Source organism: Solanum verrucosum, unplaced genomic scaffold (assembly GCF_900185275.1).
Source record: "Solanum verrucosum unplaced genomic scaffold, falcon-dt-bn FXZP01000008.1, whole genome shotgun sequence".
NCBI classification, from domain to species: domain Eukaryota; kingdom Viridiplantae; phylum Streptophyta; class Magnoliopsida; order Solanales; family Solanaceae; genus Solanum; species Solanum verrucosum.
Genome location: NW_026020195.1, coordinates 624,780 through 648,111, shown reverse-complemented (window position 1 = coordinate 648,111; position 23,332 = coordinate 624,780). Strand labels below are relative to the sequence as shown.

The 23,332-nt window shown below is 31.9% G+C and overlaps 2 protein-coding genes across 3 annotated transcripts; one reads left to right on the top strand and one right to left on the bottom strand.

Annotated features, from left to right (window-relative positions):
- Positions 1-226: 226 nt before the first annotated feature.
- On the bottom strand, positions 227-4,999 carry LOC125829856 (uncharacterized protein At1g26090, chloroplastic). 2 transcript variants are annotated; one of them, XM_049509067.1, is made up of 7 exons: positions 4,545-4,999; positions 2,316-2,459; positions 2,140-2,214; positions 1,855-2,048; positions 1,596-1,767; positions 1,108-1,518; positions 227-574 (listed from the first exon to the last, which is right to left on the bottom strand). In XM_049509067.1, exons 1-7 carry the CDS (start codon positions 4,800-4,802, stop codon positions 443-445), a joined length of 1,386 nt encoding a protein of 461 aa, XP_049365024.1. In that variant the 5' UTR covers positions 4,803-4,999; the 3' UTR covers positions 227-442. The 2 variants fall into 2 exon arrangements, with proteins under 2 accessions (XP_049365024.1, XP_049365025.1); XM_049509068.1 differs by having other exon boundaries at positions 1,855-2,044; positions 2,136-2,214; positions 4,545-4,886.
- A 12,941-nt stretch (positions 5,000-17,940) lies between these two features.
- On the top strand, positions 17,941-21,821 carry LOC125829873 (uncharacterized). Its single transcript, XM_049509087.1, has 7 exons — positions 17,941-18,050; positions 19,401-19,463; positions 19,565-19,644; positions 20,440-20,548; positions 20,665-20,824; positions 21,026-21,189; positions 21,291-21,821. The coding sequence occupies exons 1-7, from the start codon at positions 18,048-18,050 to the stop codon at positions 21,615-21,617; spliced, it is 906 nt and encodes a 301-aa protein (XP_049365044.1). The 5' UTR covers positions 17,941-18,047; the 3' UTR covers positions 21,618-21,821.
- The last annotated feature ends 1,511 nt before the right edge of the window (positions 21,822-23,332 follow it).

Sequence of the window (23,332 nt, the reverse complement as noted above, 5' to 3'; positions counted from 1 at the left end):
ATGTTATGTTCTTTGTTCTGCTTCAGAAACAAAAGCGGAAACGCGTTCTCCTTCAGGGCACAAGGCAAAAATCCTCATTTCTGTGAAATTTGAGTATATTACCCTGGCAACAATTAGTGTCAAACACTTGGATACCTTACACACTCTAGTCCTGCAAGTTTTCTAGTTGATATAACTATTGAATATAAAGCAATTCGAGAATTTATTCGAAATTAACTTATCCCCAACGACTTGTGAATATGACCATACAAATGATCTACAAGAAACTTGAGAATTTAATCTGTGGTGACTCAATCATCACATGGGCATGGACATGGACAACCTCCAATACTTGTTCATGTAAAAACTAATACAATCAATGATGTTACAACATTTGCTGTGAAGTGACTCTTTCTGCATGCTTGTAGCTAAATATGTAGGTGAGGTTTCTTGATTTCATCTGCTATCGCATTGTGATGACAAGACTTCTATCTGTAAATTTAGCACCTCCAACCTTCCCTTGAAGTTGAGATGGTAGACGAATCACACGTCTCTGATCACCAGCCTCCACCAACAACTCAGACCCTCCTCTAAACTGCAAATTGCCAGAAATTCTAATTAATTTCACCATAATTTGGTTTTCAGTAGCATGAATAGTAAGAACATGGTGAGAAAAACAACAACAATGAGCCTTTGGTCATCGTTAGATGTCAAACGATCTCAACTTGGATAACCAAAGCAAGTTAGATGTCAGTAGAACTTTTCACGTGCTATATTAACAGCAAAAATCTTATCACATCGTAGAACAGCAAGCAAAGAATGCTCTTAATCACTCAACTACATATTATAGTGCTTCATGTAAATGTAAGCATTTGTTTAATGTTTCATAGTCAGTGTTCATTGCAGTTAAGAGAGTCTTACACCCCGAAGAAGCCGACCACTTTTTGATAATTTCTATGGCAAATGCCACAGAAATTATCGATTAGTAAATGCTTATTCTGTCTATTACCAAAATAATATCTATTATCTAGTGAAGAATTTCATTGCATTGAAGTTCACAAAAGGATCGATTTTTAGCATCATAGCAGACAGATAATGCAGAAAGGTGAAACAAACCATACTACATACTTGATATAGCTTGATTTCTGATTTGTCAAAACCGGGCATGAGAAGTGTGACGATTTTGTTGGTTGGATCAAAGATAACTGGAGGAATGCTGGCCTTATGAGCTGTTACAGTCAGAAGATTCCGTGCACTCTGGCTATGACTATCCTGCATAATTTTGTCCCAATCTAAATGGGCTCCGACTGAGATATGTGGAACAAAAGCAGAAGGCAAAGGTGAAAAGTCCTCAATCGTTTCCCCTACTTCTCCACTCGAATTTGGCTTTGCAAGTGCAAATGCACCAGAAACCTGTGCACCAGCCTGGATTATGCAACCCCAGTAACGTAAAGCAGAAGCCATAGACATGGGGCTGTTTCTATCCACCACAATATAGCAACCAAACCTTTTTGGTTCTGCAAATATTGTAGACCCTCTCTGCAGCATGCAAAATCATTAGAACCTTTAGTTCAAAATAGAGTGGCATCTTGAAAACAGATTAGCAGCTGGTGTACCTCCAATACTTGGTCTAGAAGGTCCCAAATTTCTGAATTCATTTTCCCATTCAGATTAGGATTTCTACCGCTTAGAGTCATGGCTTCTTCCGCAAGTCTCAAAAGTGAGGGACTTGCCAGCCTTCCTAAATCAGTTTTTTCAGCAAAATTGCGGAGATATTTTAAGTATAATCTGCACGTGGAAATAGTGATATGATACTCCACATCAGTTTTGGCATAGAGACATAAGACATTTGACAAGTCTTGGAGAAGATCTAACCTTGCTTTGCTGGTCGCACCAATCATCCTAATTGTTTCTTCAGTACTCATGCCATCATATATAATAATGTCAAATTTCTCTTTTTTGCTGTTCTGTTGAACCACATTTTCAAAAAATCCTACAAGCCGCTCAAGTGCTAGGGATGAAAATATGGAGTCCATTCCAGGAAGCACTCCAAGCTCTTCTCCGAATACCTACTACATGAAGAAAGTTACTCAAAGAGCGACACATCCATTTTCTGGCAAAAGAATGCCAGATAAACGCACCACTAAGTTACATACCCACCCCTTCAAGAACTCCTTGAGTCATATTAAGACGAGCATCTGCTTGCTTCAGTTTATTGAGAGGTTCAAGGAGCATCTGCAATTACTGATAATTGTTCAGCCTAAATGAATTGCAACCAAATGTATATCTCAATATTGCAGGAAGATAGGTGAAGTAGGAGTCAAACAGGAACAGACTTTTGTAGTTTCCAATCTAATGGCTGAAAGATTGTTGTTGCATATAATTAGAGATGTCCCGATCTTACAATTCAGAAGATATTCAGCTGTCGGATCTTGAGAATGTATCACCAAACAGGTTTTGAGCCCTGCCATTGCATAATGCTGGTAAGAAAAGAAACTTGCTAGTTAGTCTACCTAACTTTATCATATGCAGGAGAGACTGTAATTCCTGATATGATACAGCATTAGTTAAGGTTTAAAGGGGAAAAGATAAGCAGATTCAAGGTTGATGCAGAATGTTGGTTTATTTATATGTGCAAGTACTAGATGAACATGTAATAATATCAGAGACATACACTGAAAATGAAAGGCGAAAAACAAAGAAAACAAGGCGATAGTGCCAAGATAATAAACCACTAAATGAAGAACATGCTGTTAAAATTTATAGGGGAAAATGAAGCCAGAGATGCAGTGATCAATGAATAGTGTTAATATTATGCGTGAGCACTGAATGTATGTGTCATCATCACATACAGAACACAGCTTTTGTCAAGATATCTTATAGAAAATAAATTCACCTAAAAGAACAACCTTATGGTGATCCCTCGGAAACAAACTTCTAAACAATTCATGAGGTTTGTTCATTTCCTACCCCCTCCCTTGCACTCCTGGACGTTTTTCAATTCTTTGCTCCACTGCCCACAGAGTCTAAAGGAAAAGAAAAGGGAAGACAAAGTGTAATGAGTTCTCCTTCCGACAAGCAAGAGAATCAACTCGTGACAAGAGAGAATGTGGTTTTGCTCGTGCTTTCCTTGCAGTTTCATGAATAAAAGTATTAAAGTTGGAAACTATGCTGTTTTGATTTTGAATATGTAACTAAAAATTGGTATACCTTTTTTTTTTTTTTTTATAACCGAGAAATCCATCTGTGACCCGCCCTTTGGACCAATTACAGCCTTCTAAACTCGGTGGATAATGGGCCCGCCCCTCTACCCTTCTCCACTTAAATACCAGGATTTGCTTTGCATGGTGTGGGGCTTGAACCTGCGACCTAAGCCACAAATCCTCCACCTTTTGCCACTTGAGCTAGGCCTTGGGGGCCTAAAAATTGGTATACCTCCTTGAAGCTATGTTGCTTAGACTCTTCAAAAATGTCAACTGATGCGTGTCGGATTCGCCAAAAGTAGTATATTTTTGGAGAATCCGACACGGATGCAGTATCAAAAGTGAAGAGTCTACGCAACTAAGCCTTGAAGTCAACAGTTTGTAAAGAAAAGACAGTTGAAGACAAATGAACTAAAAATCATGAAAGTAACTGCGATGAAATATCATGACATTCTTCTATTCTGAGGTTTGTTGAATATATTTTGTCTTGACATAAACCTCATAAAGCATAGTTTGACTCATTTAAAAGCACATACTCCAGTCAACAGAAAAACTCAATCTTTGCTTAGTTTTGGCTAACATTCAATTGCTCACTATATAAAACAAGAAATGGACAAAATTATTCAACTCCAAAACTATATATTCTTTCAACAGTGAGACTATATAGCATTTAACAACTTTATTTCTTACTAACAGAAAGTTATCATCTTTTCTTGATTTCTATACTCAGAATTTAAGTGTATGAATGTTGACCTTAAAATTCAAGTTTACAGTTCACTCAACTACTTTTCTACGTCGAGTACACCATACAGATTGAGAATCTTCTGTTCTCATCTAACCTTCCTCAATACTAACCATATGCCTTCTACAAGCAAAATTCAATACTAATATACAAGTTCTACATAGAGCAAATGAAAGCAATCCATTTTTTTTTACATATCCAACAAACAAACAGATCTTATCCTCTCACAGAAACCAGGGATAGAAAAATTTTCAACTTCAATTCAGTCCCACATGATTAAAGAAGCACCAACAAAGGTTGTCGTGGACTATAAGTACTCCTTCATCCTTAACTAAAGTCTCATGTTCAAGTCTCCCTGGTTACAGTATCACCTTTGTTAGGGAATGCTTTACCCAACGTGGACTTTCCAGCGCAAATCTGAAATCAATTGACTCCAATGCAGGTTCCGGACATCAGTGGGAAATCCAAAAATGACTAAAGAATCATCAACACACACCCAAATAACACAACCCCAAGTTTCCAACCAAAACAACAAAAACATCCATCAACTGCTTATAAAAGACTGAACAGAACATAAAGTTAGAATCTTTACAGCAAAATTGACCACTTAATCGACAAACCTGAGCAGCAAAAATGGCAGAAGTAGTTTTCCCAGAACCCCCTTTACCCAAAAAGGTAATTAGCTTAGTGGGTTTTTCATTTTTAGCTGAATCATCACTAGCCATGCCCAAAATCTCCATTCTTGCTCCCCTTCTTCTTCTAGTTTTAGCTGAAGATTCTATCTTTTGCACTGACTGGTTGAAAAATTCAGAATATTGGTTCTTTTTGGTGGAGAATAATGAAGATGCTGTTAAGATTTGCATACTGGAACTCCACATTTTTTTCTATGGGTGAAAGATGTTTAATCAGAGAGTTGCAGATGGCAATTGAATTGAGAGTTTTGAAAGATGAAGGAGATGAGTGAATAGGCTCTTTTTTCTTTTCTTTTTTTACCGAAGCCCGACTAATTCAAATTCGCTATGATAAACCTGAGTAGGGCTTTCGGATTTTTCCATATTCATGATTCGAGATCTCGGGTTAAGAGATTATTAGCCCCATGCCCCCATCTATTGCACCATATGGTTATCTTTATGTTACTAGTCACTTCGTATTAATTGATGTGTGCCACATTTGACTAGACATAAAATTTGAGAAGAAATTTAAAATAAATTAATATTTATTTGATTATAAATAATTTCATAAAAGTAAATTGTTTTTAAATATAAAAATAATAATATTCTTTTTAAAATAAATTAAAATAGAAATAGTATCGTGTAAGTTGAGACAGAACTAATAACAAAATAGTTTACTATTTGAGATTAGGTGCAAAATAATCCCTTTATGTGCATAAACAATTTTGGGCAAAAATTTTAGAAGGCTAAATGTGTTTATTGCTTTTTTAAACAACACTTATTTTAAAATATAAGGTGTTTAATCAAATTTTTTTCTTCAAAATTCATAGATTTGTCTTTATACTTACACGAGAAATTTCTAGCAACTCTGTATTATAGTTATTTATATATTTTTATTTTTTATTCACGTAAACTATATTTTGAAACATTGATTTATTTGTATATATATTACATAAAATTCATTAAAAGAAAATTATTTTTTACTTATTTTTAGGAATCAAATCCGAGATCTCTGTATACAAAAATTTAGGTAGATTTGACTGATTCTAAACATTGATTGAGTAAAAAAGTCAAATTGTTTACTTTGCTCCTTGAAGTAAAATTTAACATTACCCCCACTTAATTTTTTTTCCTTTCAAATAAATGTCAACAAGAAAGATATATAGTAGCATTTGAATTTGATTATTAAAAAAAAACTATTAGTTACTAGTAATTAATTAAATAACTTGCCTCAATTGACTAGTTGGAGTTAACCATGTGAACTTTATGGATGCTTTTGTTGGACTTATTTCACTTTATCACTTATAATAATAACAATTATTATGTTAAGGTAAATTAGAGATTATTTATTTAGAATTAGAAGTTCTCTAAATATATATAAATATTTTTGACAGCTAATTACTATTTCTTACATATGATTGGTGCATGAAAAAAAGAAGAAGAGAGAATGTGTGTTATATTTATTTGCGAACATTATTAAGAATCGTCATTTCTAATCTTATTTATCCTTATATAATTACACATTCATCATAAAAATTATAATATAATGAACTTTAGAATCTCAATAATATTACTCACAAGTCACATGGATTATTTGGTCTCACAAACTCATTAGAATTAATATGAAATATTTAGTCATTTTTTAATATACCTTGTTGCCAACAAGTCTTTCACAAATCAAAATACCAAGAGAATAATTAAAAATATTTTCTTGTTCAACTATATTTTTTTTAAAAAGCTCACCAAATTCATCTAATTGGAGAATCCGTTATCAGTATCACATACATCAATAATATAATTATCAAACTGATTCTTAAAAACATTGAAGCTAAATTCATCAAAATTGTCAAGATATAATATAACACTCTTGATATTAAAATTAATTCCGATACTTATATTTATGCATTACGTCTTCATATTTTTTTATATTCTTATAATTGTTGGAATTTGTGATCAAAAAGTTATAATGCTCCTAATCAATTCCCAAAAAGGTGTCACCTTTTTTTATTTTATTTATACTAAAAGAAAAGGGATTGAGTCTAATATCTTTTTATATTGTATGAAAAGTTATATTAAACTCCTCTTAGCTTTTCTCAAAAGTGAATAATAAATTAAATGAATTAATTAATTTTTAGAACCTAAATAAAATAACAAGCAAACAAACTTGAGAGAGAGAATCCCAAGTTAATTGCATATATGGTTATTGAGTTTTACCAATTATTATAACAATAAAATCAAAAAATTATTCATAACCACATTAAATAACTCTAATAATTGATAAAAATTAGTTACCTTCACACGACAATATAGTTTTGAAATACTATTTACTTAATTGATAAAAATTAGTTACCTTAACACGACAATATAGTTTTGAAATACTATTATTATAGGGTAAAAATTATAACGAGTAAAGTTCAATGATCATACGTGAAACTAACAACATTCAAGGAAACATATGGAGAATGAAGGAAAACTCATATAGGGTGCATCATATACCAAGATACTTGGTGCAATTCTACAAATAAATACGTACAAGGATATAATGTATGCAAACTAAATCCCTACCTCATGAAAGTACAAGATTTTTTTGTCGATAATATGATGTTTAACCATTTACATTGCAATAGCATTTTAGCATTAGACTATTGTTTTGGAATACTATTATCATAGTGTAAAATTCAATTATTCTAATGTTGCAAAAGTTCAACGGCCACACATGAAATCTGAAGAAGGAAAAATCATTTAGGTGCATCATATACCATCATATTCAGTATAATCCTACAAATAAAAACTGAAAATGATATAATGTTCGCAGATTCTATCACTATCTCATAAAAGAAGGAAAAATTATCATATAGGTGCATCATATATCATCATACTCAGTATAATCCTACAAATGAATACTGAAAAAGATATAATGTACGCAGACTCTATCACTATCTCATAAAAGCACGAGTGCACCATACATTTTGCAATAATTTTCAAATGGAGAGAACATGAACATATTATATAAAACAAAATTTTATATAGATAATTAAATCTAAAATAATTAACAAGCATATTTTAGTAATGGACTAGCTCTTGGTGATCTTGGAAGTTGAGAAACCCTATTTCCAGAACAATCATAATAAATCACACCAGAAAATTGTGGTGGTTTACATTTTTCACCCATAATAATTGTCTTTTGCCACAAACCTTTTTTATCTCCGGCCACTTCTCCGGCCACTTCACCGGAAACTTCATAGGAAAATTCACCGCCTTTTTTGGTCATGTTAGGGCTAAATTGTTGTGGTGATGAAAACCTTGGAACAATTTTGGATTCACTTATAATATTAGTTTTGGATTTGTTTGAAGATTTTTTTGCATGTTTAGCACATAGTGCTACAATGGCTATTATTGAAAAAAACAAACCAATTGCTAATGGCATAGAAGTACATAAATTATCACCATTAATTCTTGGTAATAATATTGAACGAACCATTTTAAACAAAATTAGGGTATTTTGATAAATTTCAAGTTGGGAGAAGAAGCTAGGAAATGATTAGATGAAGAAGAAACTAATTAAAGAAATGGTTAAATTAAAGTCTTGAAGAGTAAGGAGTATATAAATAGGGGTGGGGGTGGGGTGGGGAGGGGTTTTTTATTTAGATCGATATTACGTACAAATATTTACAGATCACTTAAAAGATAATTGCAGATAAGTCTTTGGTACAAACGTTAATTAATAACCTTAATAATTAATGGAAAGCAATCTTTTACAATAGGTTAAGATATATTGATAGTATAATTGAACTTTTATATCATCAGTGTATATACCTTAAAACGATATTTTATTTTATGGTGTAGTGATTTCAACACTATAATTGTAGTAGTTGCAAGGTAGGAAAAAAATTTCAACTTTTAATTTTGCGTTGGAATTATTTTAATGACTCAATCATTAAACTTATGAGGATTTATATATACTTTTCTTATTTTATGATTAAGTAAGTCAATTAAAAAAATTTCAAGACGAAAAGAAAAATCACTTTTGTTTAAGAAATTAATTCATGGTTTGTTTCTTTGAAGACTTTTACTAGTAAAGCTTAACAACTAATGAATTTTTACCAAGTCTTTACTAACTCATGCTTTATTAATGGTATTATATTTAATTGCAAATTTATGCTTTGACTAATTCAAGCACTTTTTTCATTTTTGAAATCATTGAAGACGTGTGTATCAATTATTTAAGTTTGGATTAGGTCAATATTAATTATATGTAGGTTTGTTCATTATTAAGTGAACAATATTCCAAATACATTAAATTAAAAATCACCTACTCTTATGACAAAAAAATTATTCTAGAATATATTGAGTTTAATTTTTATCACCGTTAAGGTAAATAATCTTTTATATTGTCAAATCAAGGTAAATAATCTATTAATTTGTCAAACCATTCAAATGATATTCAGAGTAACTTTCTTAGAATATATATGATATTTTACTTGTATAAAACCTTCCTAAAATATGATATTTTACTTGTATACAGGTAAATAAATAATCTAATAGTATAAAAATTATTTAAACTATGTTACCTAAATTAAATCTTATAATGTGATTACTAAATAATTAACAACCATCACGCAAAAAGGAACTACTTATTATATTATAATTTCTTCTTGATTAAGTTTTTATATTAATCTAATCAAACATTTATTAACTTAATCAATAAATTTCGCGGACTTTATAGCGTATAAAGGAAAAAATAAAATTGCATTGCAAATAAATATTGTTGGTATAACAATTTGTATCCAATGGAGAGGTTCTAAATTCAAATTTTCGATATGAGGTTTGCCAACCAAACCCTTAAACTCACCAGAACACAATATTTTAAACCCTTCTGATCATTGACCGAGCTTATGTGACATTAATATTGGTGAGTTGGAAATATGCGTGATTACACGCGTTTGAAAGCGAGTTAAAACAATATTTTACTTTTTAAAAAATCAATTTAACAAAATTAAAAAATAAGATTCATCTTCTTCAACCCTCCTTCACCCACACCCACCCTTTCTTCTTCTCCACCAGCCCTCTCTCCTCCACCCCTCACCACAACCCTCAACCTTCTTCTTTCTCCAGCCCATTCTTCTTTCTCCATCCCCACATTCACACTTCTCCGCCTCTTCTTCTTCTTCTTCTTCTTCTTCTTTTATACAAATCAGTAGCCTCAACTTCTTCTAAAATTTTTGTTTTTTAGGTTGAAAAATATTAGTATCATTCTTTTATTAGATGGTTTCAACGAGGAGATGTGGATAATGTGAAGGATGATTGTGACTATTGAAAATTTTAAAACTCCATTGATAAACTTGAAAGAGCTTAAAAAATAATAAATGGGTCTTGTGAATTTGTAAAATTAATTAATTTTTTTGATTGGGGTTCATTGAGTTTGTGTTGGTGAACTTGTAATTGAATTTACAAGTTAAATCAAGAAGAATTTGATCTAATGGGTATGAATCTAGTGCTCAATTTGTGACCAAATATGAAGAAGATGACTATTTGAAAAGTTTAAGAAATTAAATTAAAAAATTGATCTATTTGATTTTATTTTTTTTAGTACTTAATTTCGCATGTGGCACTAAAAAATGATGTGGAATTCCACGTGTAATCGCGTCCATTACAATCACATTGACTGGAGGAGAAAAGGGCTTAAAATGTTGTATTCTGATGGGTTTAAGGGTCTAGTTGGCAAAGTGATGAGTATGAAGGTTCAACTGACAAACGGAGCCAAGTACAAGGGTCTTTCAGGTCATTCCGCCTATATAATAAGATCATTTGAATATAATTGTGATTAGGGGTGTTCACGGTTTGGATAAAAACCGATCCAAACCGAAAAACCAAACCAAACCGATAAAATAAAACCGATTTTATTTGGGTTTGGTTTGGTTTAGTTTTAGATTTTTGAAAACCGATAGTATTTGGTTTGGTTATGGTTTTATTTTTAAAAAATCAAAGAAATAACTGAACCGAACCGATGAATTATACACATATATTTTATTAATATACATACTTAATATATTGTTTTTATAAACAATTTTAAAGATCTTATACATATTTTCATTAAAATTTCTTTATAATTTACTTATTGAAAGCAAAAATGCCCAAGATGAAACATTTATCTTATTGATTTCATGTATATGAGTGTCTATGACAATTCTTTGTCGGACTGAAAATGTTATTGTTTCTTCCTTCTAGGCCAATATAGTGAATTTTAAAGCTTTATTGATAGTAAATTTAGTGATCGAAAGTTCAGTAATTTAAGTCATTCTAACTATTTTCCGTTTTGAATGGATTGTTGTCACTTTTTTCACATTTTAAATGAATTGTTTCTTTTATTTTTGTGTATGGTTAATAACCGAATAACCGAACCAAACTGAAACCGCTAATCACAAAACCGATAAATGTATATTATATTTGGTTTGGTTTGGTTTTGATAATTTTAAAACCGATTAAGTTGGTTTGGTTTTGATTTTGACCAATAACCGATCCAAACCAACCCGTGAACACCCCTAATTGTGATTTCACCGAGAAATCCTTATTTATTAATTTTTTGTTTGGTGTTTGATACTCGTATTAAAACCTAATTAAATTTAAATTTGCACATTATAAAATTTCTTAATGCAAACTTTCAATCATATTTTATTTTCATTTCGTAAAAAGCTCGAACTTAAGAATAATATATATATAGACACTAGTCTTAGTGGACTTTTGTTTTGCTAATCATGATGCATGTATTATTATAATTGATACAAATTTCATGTGATTCTACGTGCTTTCCATGATAAGAAATTGGAAAGTTTTATGGTAGTACTAGTAGTTTTTTTTTCCGTCCATTATCTGATACTCACGTTGGAGCTAGAACAAATTTAAATTTGTGCGAGAAAGTCTCACATTAGAGAATAAAGTGCTTCCTAACATAGGTAACCTCATACTCAGGGGATTGGATTCGAACCCGAAACCTCATATACTAGAGGCACCTTTGTTAGCTAGGAAGCTTTTTACTTTTAAATATGAGACTTTTCAATACAAATTCAAATTTAATGAAATCTTAATACAACATTCGATAGGAGAAACCAAAAGAAAAAAAGAAAAGAAAAAATGGTCTGCATCTTCTAGAGAGTATAATTTGTTGGGTAATTAACAACACACAGAAAATGACATTTCACTTTAATTATTTTGTTCCACCAATGAGAAGGTTAATTAAGAATCAATTAATTAACTTTCTACCTTAACCATCATGAGGAGGAAAGGTGGGACAGAAAGACATCATCTTCTTTTTGTTCCTTGCAATATATAGTTTATTATACCTTTTTTTAGCTAACAAACTAAAATGACACCTATAAATATCTTTTCTTTACTTGATATTTGTGCTGGCGAAAGATGACATATATTTCGTAAAATTAATTGAGGGGCGACAAAGTGGTTAGAACTCAACCATTATAAAAAGAAAGACAAAAGAAAACTGGGTAGGGGGAGATCGTATTTGTATAATCATAAGTGTATAAGACGAAAATATATGCATTTATGTTTGTATATACAATTTTCTCTCGCTTTATACAAACACAAACACAATGTATACATTTGTGTTTGTATAAAGTGAGAGAGGTGAGTGAGCGAGCGAGATCTGGGAGAGGGGACAGAAGGGAACGAAAATATATGTATATATATACAATTTTCTCTCGCTTTATACAAACACAAACACATTTTATACATTTGCGTTTTTGTATAAAGCGAGAGAGGCAAGTGAGCGAGCGAGATCTGGGAGAGTGGTGAGCGAGATTTGGAAGAGGGGAACGGAAATATATGTATATATACAATTTTCTCTCGCTTTATACAAACACAAATGCATTTTATACATTTGCGTTTGTATAAAAAGCGAGAGAGGCGAGGGAGAGAACAAGAGTGGCGAGCGAGATTCACCGGGAGAGAGGTGAAATAGCAACAGTTTACTATGGGGTACAATTAAATCAAACTATATTTATAGCATTTAATTTGAATTAATAGTTTGCTATTATATACAATTTCCCCTTATAAAAAAATCAAAATTTCCATGTTCTTTCCACAGTTCCATCTGCAAAAAAAAAAAAAAAAAAACCCAATTATTTTGTCTTGTAAATGGGAGAGAAAAATCAAATGAGGTATAAATTAAACGCTACGTAAGAATTAAATGCAAAGAGTATGTTTGGTGCTTTTGCTTCAAGTATATTGAATGATAAGATCTAAGGTTAGATGCAATATTGTAAAGTCTATTTTCAATTAAAAAAATCATTTTAAGGACTCATGAATAGATATGTGTATGTTTTACATGTATATAACTTTTTATGACTTAATCATGATTATTCTTGCTTTATTGGATAATTTTTTGAGCTAAAGTAACTGTTAATTTGGGACGAAGGAAGAGTAACTAAATTTTATAAATCACGAGTTTGAATGGTGAAAGCAACCACGTCTAATGCTTATGTACATTAGAATAGACACGTTGTCTACGTCACACACCTTTAAAATGTGACCCTTCCTCGAAGGTATGAATCCTACGTGAACACGATATATTTTATGATGTATTTTTTCATCATATTGATATGCAAAAAATTGCAATTTGTAATACTTTTCATATTATTTTTGAATATCTAAATTTTTTGTTTAAATTATTGAATTAATGTATTCTAATTTCACTTTGAAAATTAATCAAATTAATTTTTAAAAAGTACAATATGACAATTAAAAATGAACAAAGTAGTATATAACGTGCCGCTAATCATTTAATATTTTCACGCAGGAAAGTAAGTTTTTTTCTGGACAAACATCACCATCATGAATAATAAAAAAATTACTAGCACAAAAGTAAATTGTTGTCTAAACTTCAATGTCACATTTCTAACTTTTATAAGATTCAGCATAATTGCATATATTTTTTTGCAGTTGATGGTTTATGCATTCTCAAGCAATTAATTTTCATCATGTTTTAACTTTTTCATGTTCTTTTCCATTCAGAAATATTACAATCATGAGTTTTGTTTAAGAGAAATTAAAGCACCGCTAGTTTGAGAGTGTCGCGTTCAGAAACGGATCATGTAATGAGTAAATCTAACTTTAATCAAATTTCAATACATATTTTAAATATCGAATAGGAAAAAAAAAAAGCACCACTAACTCTTATCAAATGTTTTTGTGTAAGTCTTTGAGATGAATGTTTTTATGTTTGATATATGATATTTGTGAAATTGTTGTGTTAAACATTTATAAAATTAGAGGTGGTGAGATATCATAATGCTTATAAAATTCAACAGAATTAATAATATCACCATTTATTCAAAATTTTAATTTCGCCTCTAATTAAAATCTACTGCATTACAATAAAAAAAGTTAGGACGTTTTTGGAGACAAACCTTTAGGTATAGTTATGGGACTTTAATTTTGCTAGTATATATATTTAATTACCCAACTTTTCACGTGCATTGCACATTTAGCCTTCAACTATACTAACAAACAACATTAATTAATTTCATAATAATTATTATGATAGCTAATAAGTAGTCTAATATTCCTCTCTATTTGCCGTGCCGTTACAGCTACTCATCTGCTCCCTTGACAATTTTCTTTCACAACTCACCCATGCAACAACATTCACCAAACCTAATTTTGCCCCCTCCCTCCGCGTTCCTTAATCAGAGATTTCAGATTCAAATTTTGAAATTAATAGAGTCGCCTTTGTTAGAATGTGTTTATTTCTAAAATGTAACTTTCATATACTAAACCAAATAGAAAACAAAAGAAAAACCTAAATTTGATATGATTTTCGAACAATTTATTTTTTGTTCAAGCAAGTGTTTTATTATACATCATAGTTTTATAAGATTAATATTAAAATGATCATGACATTCTTATATAGATGTTTTCAAGTTAACAATAAATATAACTAAAGAAATAAGCTAAATGTTATAACATCAAAGCATTTTCATTAGTAAATGTACACAAAACACCAAAAAAAAAAAAGACTTACTAGATCATACACCATGTTCTTGATCAAGAATAAAACAATAGGAAGCTTGATTTCATTATTTTTGTATAAAACCCTCCTCCAAAACCCTAATGATGCAAAGGGTTCGGTCCGGTCGGGACGAGTCGTTTTTCGACACCATATCGTTGATCAATCTCATGACTTCCGGCTGGCTCAGCCTCCGGTTGCTCGTAGACATCGTCCCGGTGATGGTGATGGTGGTGGTGGTGGTGGTGGTGAACATGTTTCACAAAAGGTGTGAAGTCAAAATTACTTGCTATAAGTGTTTTTCTTTGACCAAACAAAGAGTGGTGATCATGATCATTATATATAATGACTTTGTTGTTGTTTTTCAAGAATTTGAATTCTTGAAATAAGAGAACAAGTATAGAAAACCAAAGAACAAAACATATTACATGAGGAACCTTTAAGCCCATGTTGAAAGAAAATAGTGATCACAAGAGGAAACATGGATAATAATATTGATCATCAATGAAATAATAAAGGATCAATTTATTTTATTTATTTTCACTTCTTGGAGATTGAGAAACTTTGAAGATTGACAGCTTGAATCTAATGGATTTTTGCTTACATGTGAGACTTGTGAATAAGCTAAAAATTTAATGTTGTGTATAATAAGGAAAGGTGGAGATATTGTGTGAGTAGTTGGGTGGAAATTAAAGGAAATGGGAGAGGTAGACCCTTTTCCCAATAAATGTTACTTAGATTTCAAGGAATAATAAAAGTGGTCATTATGTAAAATTCAAAATCCCCTGAATTATACCATATAGATTTTGAAATCAAGAGGTATTATTGTATGAGGTGTATTATATATATATATAGATCGATATGAACACCAACTGTTTCATGTTAAAAATCAGTTTTACTGGTATCTATTTTTTCAATAATTATTGCTCGAACTAAAAAAATATAAAAGGACCGACCACAACAATAATATTTTATAAAAGTCAACTCTCTCTTTTCTCTTTCTATAAGGAGAACATGCATCTATAGGTTTCAACTAAATTGCTAAATCCTTTTGCTCTATGGTGGGGGAACAAGTGTACTCCATATTATCATTCTACCAAGCAATCTTCTACACACTATTTGGAAAAAGTGAAGCTAGTTATAATGTATTGATGGTGTCGTATAGGGGTATAATATATATGGGAAACAAATAATAAGCAATAATATAAGTGCACTTTTAGTGGTATTTATCTAAAATGGTTTTCACATTTCTATACCACCCAAAATCTTCATTATGATATTGAAGAAAAGAAAACAAAAAAGAAATATTTGTTATGTGACTATGACAAAAGAAGATCAACCAAGAAGTGCATGTGTGAAATTTTGAGACTATCAAGCCAAATTCAAAATAAAATTAAGTTTTACTTATGTTCCAATCGATTGAAGTTAGGTTTTGACGAGTCAATTTTTTAACGTATTTATTAAACTCTAGACAAAAATATTCAAAGTTTTGTTTGGACAAGTAACGTGTCAAACTTCGGAAATAATTTATAATCTAGCACACAAATTTTTGCAACTTTGATCATGTACGTCGAAACTCCAAAGTTGATTTCAAATTGATTAAACTTACAAAAATTTATATACTACGATTATGCCTTAACATGAGTCTTGAAAAAATGAAAACCATAAAATCTTATCACCCGTCCCTATTTGTAACCTCTATTTAGTAAATGACCCCATTTTATTTTTCTTGCAATCTAGAACCTTTTAGACAACAATCTAAAAATTTATTCAGAGAAAACCGAAAACCTAAGAAAATATTACTATCAGAAAATTTATATCTTGTCATGAATGTTATACGACAATTTAATATTTTATCTGTAAAATTAAGCAATACATGAGAACAATAGTCTAATATAGGGTGTCAAAAATGAACTCAAACATAGGTAACCCGTCCAACCCGTCCAAAATTTTAAGGGTTGGGCTCAAGATAATTTGAATTGGGTTCAATCTCAACTCATTCAAGCCTAATCCATTTTAAGAGAATCCTCAATTGAGCCCAATTCAATCTCCAATTTCAACCCGTTTTAAAACTCTTTTTTAATATATGTTCCTATATTGAGGGTATGAATTATTATCTATTTAATATCTTTTAGGATTTATCTATCCATTTGTTACTTTTTTTTAAAAAAAAAAAGAGTTAAAATTCAAATTGTGATTATAAAAGTTAAATATCACTATGTTAAAATAATTGAGATTAAGCGGGTCAAGACCCAACCCATTTTTTAGCCCAAAGTAAACTTGGACGGGTCAAGACCCAACCCGATTTCTATTGCAACCCACCATTTTAATATCTCCAATTTCAACCCAACCAGCCCATTTGACACCCCTAGTCTAATATTGTACGCAATGATTATTTCTCGAAGATTATATTCACACAACTTTTTTTAAAAAGGGACAAATTTAAATAAGGGATAATTGTACATAATAGCAAACTGTTAATTCAAATTAAATGCTATAAATATACTTTGATTTAATTGTACCCTATAGCAAACTATTGCTATTTTCGCCACTCTCCCTGGTGGAATCTCACTCGCCACTCTCGTTTGGTGGCAATCTCACTCGCCTCTCTCGCTTTTATACAAACACAAATGTATAAAATGCGTTTGTGTTTGTATAAAGCGAGAGGAAATTGTATGTATACATACATTTTCGTTCCCCTCTCTCCCTTCTCCCAGATCTCGCTCGCCACCCTCGCCTCTCTCGCTTATACAAACAGAAACGAAATGTATAAATTGCGCTTTTGTTTGTATAAAGCGAGAGAAAATTGTATATATACACATGCAAATATATATATCTTCGTCCTATACACTTATAATTATACAATACAAATATTTCCCTGCCCAGTTTTCTTTTGCCTTTCTGTCTTTCTCGTTTTATACATACACAGATTATACAATTGATCTTTTGTATAAAATTGTTTTCTTTTGTATATGTATAGCGAATTATACAACTGCTTTCTTTGTATATGTATAGCGAATTATACAACTGTTTTTTTTTGTATATGTATAGTGAATTATATATATATGTTTGCTATGGAGCGGAATTATGCAAACTTTGCTATATCATATAAATGAATTTTGTGTTTGCTATATATGAAAGTTGCTCTTTAAATAATAACCTTAAAAAAAGGACATTTACGTAAATCAACCTCTATATCGGCTATTTGTACAATACATCAATTACGGCCCAATGTTGGTCCAGGCCCATCAATAAAACTGACCGCCGCCTACGGGCTTTTTGCCGCCTGAATCCATTAACTAAACGGTGTCGTCTTGTTCACATATAAAATCATCAAACAATCCCCAAACTACAATCAAAACGCGAAATCCCTAAACTGAATCTTCAAGGATCCAAACGATCGATCAGATAAACGAAGCTTTGAAGGTCAAAAAATGGTACGTAGATCATGATATGTTTGGTTAATTATGATTAATTCGTGATTTTTCCAGTTTTTGTTCAACATCTAGGGTTTATATCAATGTTTGATTGTTATTTTTTGGATTTTGAGTTGTTATTTGTTGAGAGTTATCTATAATTGAATATGATAGAAGGTGTTGGGAAGATTTTGAATTACACTGTTATGAATTTACCTTAGGAAGAGTTTTTGAGCTGATTTATGATTAATGGTTCCAGTTTGGGTATTAGTGAATATTAGAAGTTACTGAGGGTGTGGCATAGTGGTCTATGAAGTCTGTTGAGAACCATGAGTCTAGGTGCTGGTGGGACGTTGGAGGTATCCGTGAAATTAGTTTATGTGCGCGCAAGGTGGCCTGGACAGCATGGTTGTAAAAAAAAATATACTATATCTTAAAAGTTAAGTTTTTTTTTTTCATAAAAGTTGCTTTACAGAGCTAATTAAACATAATTTCTTTGCTGGTCATGTTTGATTAGGGTATCTAGCTCTGGCTATGTAAGTTACACAATGCATAGCTGGCCTCAAATCTAGATAAAAGGATGAGGGTTATGGTTTATTAACAGTCGGCATAGGAATAGTTAATTTTTAGGAATCGTCTGCATTTGTTAAAGGGTCTAATGGAGTTGTATAGATGGGATTCCTGCAACTAGTTTGAGATTGAGATGCGGTTAGTTGCTGCTTCATGGTTGATTTATTTGATCATGGTTTCTATCTTCCAATTGATTACTAATTTAGGCAGTAGTATTTAGTTCATATGTTTCAATATCAAACTCTATGAGGCTGTCTGAAATTGTGATCCCTTCCTTCTACTATATATTCGGTTCATGTAAGGCCTGCATTTGATCCTCTTGAGAACTATTTTATTGCGTCCACTTTTTTTTTCTAAGATTGTAAAAGGTGTGGGGAAGTTGTACTCTTCTATTTTTTGGTCCTTTTTTGAGAGGTTGAGAAAGCTTATATGTGTAAGGCCTTCCAGTCATTTCTTCCTAGCAGATATGACATGTATCTCTCCGTTTTTTATTCTTGCCCTTCTTACCTTTTTAGTTATCTTTTTATTTTTTCACCCATCAACATTGTGAAATGCTTTATAATTCACCAGTGAGCTCTGTAATTTTCTTGTATTCGTCTATCTTAGCAATTGTTGTGTGTTAAATAAGTGTGCGAAAGACTTAACTTTAACTACCTGTATGGTAGGCAGTAACACAATTTACAGCGCAACTCTGCCTTAGCACCTATTAAACTTTTGGTTTGAGTTTCCATCGCTTGTTTTTTTTGAACTGTCGAAATTCTGGTGCTAAACTGTTGTTTGTTATTTTTATGTGTTTTGCAGTCTTCACTTGCAGCTGCTAGGGCAGACAACTTTTACTATCCTCCAGAATGGTCTCCCAAGAAGGTAAATAGATATCAACTTTTTTTTTATTCTTACATTTCTGTATCTGGTGGAGTATTGGATTCAAAAAAGAGTTCTAGTTACTAATTCATGCTTCTTTTCAGGGTTCACTGAACAAGTTCCATGGTCAACATGCTCTCCGAGAGAGAGCAAGAAAGATAGACCAGGGCATTTTAATTATAAGGTACTGAACTATGAAATTCTGTATTTTTACTTGTCCATTGGGATGCCAAGACCAAGCAAACATTTTGAACAGTAACCAATAATCTGGATGAGGAGAAAAACAAAACAGACGTGTATTTTTGGGTAGAAGAATTTTAAGTGATGTTTACCATTGCATTGCATCTGATATCTGTTGCCTTTATTCTCTTTATCCAATTTTATCCCCTACCCCCCAAAAAAAAATAAAAAATAGAAGGGGGGATTTACCATGATGTTAACTTTAACTTCAATGAACATCTCATAAAACCTTCCTTATTTTTCAGGGAAGCGTTCATGTACGTCTTAAAACATTGTAATGCATATTAGTACTTATTTAAATAGAAAGAAAGGAAGAAAGAAAGAGGCTTAGTCGGACTTGCTTCCTTGGGTTTTTAATTGCTTAACCTGGAGTAGAATTTATTAGCATGATTTTATTTTTTAACAGAGTTAAATTAAATATTACGAATCACCTAACGCGTTGGAACTTTAGCTTGAGGCTGTGTCTCGCCTCAGTTGACATTGGTAAGCATATGATGATTCGAAATGCATACTTGAAACCGAAAACTTTTGAAAGTACCTGCTTGATAACATTGTTAGTAAACTGAGTTTAGTATCTCGGAAATGATGATTGTAGGTATCTGTGCAGTTACAAAAGAAGGAAAATGAAGTGTCTTGCTCATGCATCATTTTTTTTACTTAGTAGTCTCATGCATTATTTATTTTCTATCTCTGCTGTTATGAGCATCGTTACTCACTACCCAATATCCTTTTGTTATAGGTTTGAGATGCCATTCAATATCTGGTGTGGGGGATGTGAGTCGATGATTGCCAAGGGTGTGAGGTTCAATGCTGAGAAAAAGCAAGTAGGGAATTATTACTCCACAAAGGTAAGTTTTTTTCATGATGCAGTTAATGAAACGGAAAATTTTCACTTGTACGCCAAAATTTGCCAACTCAAGTGACTCTTTGTTTTTTGTTTGCTAATTGTAATTCCTTGTGATAGATATGGAGCTTTTCTATGAAATCTGCATGCTGCAAGCATGAGATTGTCATTCAAACAGATCCAAAAAACTGTGCGTATGTTATTATTAGTGGAGCTCAAAAGAAGACTGAAGACTATGACGCTGAAGATGCTGAAACCTTGGTACTCCCAGTAGATGAAGGTAAGTACTATAGTTGTATTGAAGAACTGTTTGGTGCATTTCTAGATGAATTCATGTTGCTATTACACTTAGGGAAGCTATTGCATTTACAGATGCATAGAAGTCTCTCTGCAATTTACCATACAGTATTTATCGTACTGAACTGTAATTATTAGGAGGATTACACTTTGTTCATAACTGATCTACTTTTCTCCTATCCAGATAAAAGTAAGTTGGTGGATCCTTTTTATCGCCTTGAGCACCAGGAGGAGGACTTGAAGAAGAAGAAAAAAGCTGAGCCTTTACTTGTTCGTCTTCAGCGAGTATCTGATACTAGACATTCAGATGATTATGCGATGAACAAGGCTCTTCGAGCCACGCTTAGGGTATGTTTTTTATTTATTACTGGTTTTCTGCACTCTCTCTCCTTTATTCCTTTATACCCGACACTTAAAATAGTCCTTATCATCCTCTGGCATGTACACAGGGTCAAAAGAAAAGAGTTGCCGAAGAAGAGGCTGCTGCTAAGAAAATAGGACTTGGTATTAGGTTACTACCACCTTCTACAGAGGATGCTGCAACTGCTGCAACAGTTAAATTTGCTCATAAGTTCGATAAGAACAGAAGAGATAAACGAGCCATCATTTACTCTGGTTCAATCTTTGGATCGTCTGGCTCTTCTAAGCATTCAGAATTGGAATCTAAGAGGAGAAAAATCAACGCTTCTGCTGCATCAAAGCTGTTGGTCGGAGGATTTAAGCCCTCGTCATGGTCTGAAGCTACTGTTCCATCGAAGAAACAAAGGAGAATTTAACAATATGATCCATTCCTGCCGATAGATTTGTTAACCTACCAGTCGAAAATTGAGTTGGAGATTTGTTGACTCCCTGCTTATTAATCGTTCGGGTAGGCTGTTGAGTTTGCTTGTACAGATTTGATGTTCGTCGAGTGATTTTTGTTCCGTTTTTTACTGTGTTTGTATTTTCTTTGAATAAAAGAGTTTATATCCATCACAGCAAAGTTAGAACAGTACAAAGTATATGTTGATTGAAAGAAATGTACTCGTTTAGGTAAGTGCCAGATAAATTGTGTAGCTGTGGAAGATGCAAGAAGTTACTTTCTTCCTACGTAGCTCGGACTCTTCAGTGGACACAATGTGGGTGTAGGATACGTACCTTTGAATCCGACCTCTAAATTTACACTCATATCAGACACTCGCACCCGAGTTCGAACAACTTAGCTTTCTACCCATCTCTACAACTCTAAAAAAAATCTCGTGTTGATTGTGTTTTAACCTATTATGTTCTTACTATTACCCTATACTAAATTCCAAAATTTAACCTAAAAAGTCTATGCCACCTGACACTTCAAATTCACCACGCAACCGTTATATCTTTTACAAAATATAATGGGTATAAAATGATTGTACGCTTTTATCTAAAGACGTAATTGTTTATTTATCAGATTAGTTTCAATATCATCAACTAAATTGTTTTAAAATATGATATTTGAAGGGAAAAAAAATATATTTAAAAGTTGAAGTTGTGTTCGAAATATGCAAAAGTAAAAATGTATGAGTGGAAAGAAAATTCAATTCAAAGCTTGTCAAAATTCATCTCCAGGAAAAAAAAGTACTCCCTCCGTCCACAATTGTTTGTCAGGGTAAGGTCATGCACACCCCTCAAGGAAAATTTAATACAAAGTGTAATTTGACTAATATAACCCTACTATACCAAGAATACCAAAAGTCCACATAACTTTTCAATTGAACTACACTATCATTAAGGGCAGAATTGGAAAAACGTGACTAATTATTTTTTGATTGTTTAAATTGACAATTAATCTTGGACATCTATTTTTAGTATACCTGTCAAATAATTGTGGACGGAGGGAGTATTCGAAAAGTTGTTCAATTATTTTTTTTCTCAAAAAAGGAAGAAAAGAAATCATGTGCAGAGTAGATAGTTATCTGGCCGGCTGGCCCCATCAATAATAATGTCCCTCAATTCTGACAGTGTCACTAGGGTAAAGATAAAAATAGAAAGTTACTTTCCTTTAAAAAAAAAGACACATTTAGAACCAATAAGTGACACTATTCATCTGAGTCGCGGTAGAGGTGTAAGTACTTTGTTATTTTAATCAGAGATTTTAGGTTTGAGTTATATAGCGTAACAAAGTTGTTTTTGTTAAGAAGCATTTTACCCTAGTGTATGACTTGAATCTAAATTTAGTCAGACTCCAATACAAAAACTAAACACAAGATGGGATCGGAAATCAAGAAAAAGAACACAAAGAATCAATATGTGATTCAACCATTAAGAGTCATGGTGAAGTAGTAAATAAGTTTTCATCCTTAATTAAAACTCTCAGATTCGAGTTCTCTTAGAGTAATGGAATTGCTTTTTTAAAGAGCATTTTACCTTCTAATGTAAAATTACTTTTTACGAATTTGAATGTAATCGGATCCACGGGTTACTTAAAAGAACATGAAGAATCAATATGTGACACAATATTATGGAACTTAAGGAG

Bases quoted from the DNA above. Each gene is read 5' to 3' on its own strand.
- LOC125829856 (XM_049509067.1), bottom strand. From the start codon at position 4,802: ATGTGGAGTTCCAGTATGCAAATCTTAACAGCATCTTCATTATTCTCC. The intron at 2,215-2,315 runs GTCTGTTCCTGT...CAGTAATTGCAG, and splicing joins TTAGATTGGAAACTACAAAA to ATGCTCCTTGAACCTCTCAA. The intron at 1,768-1,854 runs GTTAGATCTTCT...TTCCACGTGCAG, and splicing joins GGTGCGACCAGCAAAGCAAG to ATTATACTTAAAATATCTCC.
- LOC125829873 (XM_049509087.1), top strand. The intron at 20,549-20,664 runs GTAAGTTTTTTT...TCCTTGTGATAG, and splicing joins GGAATTATTACTCCACAAAG to ATATGGAGCTTTTCTATGAA. The intron at 20,825-21,025 runs GTAAGTACTATA...TCTCCTATCCAG, and splicing joins GGTACTCCCAGTAGATGAAG to ATAAAAGTAAGTTGGTGGAT.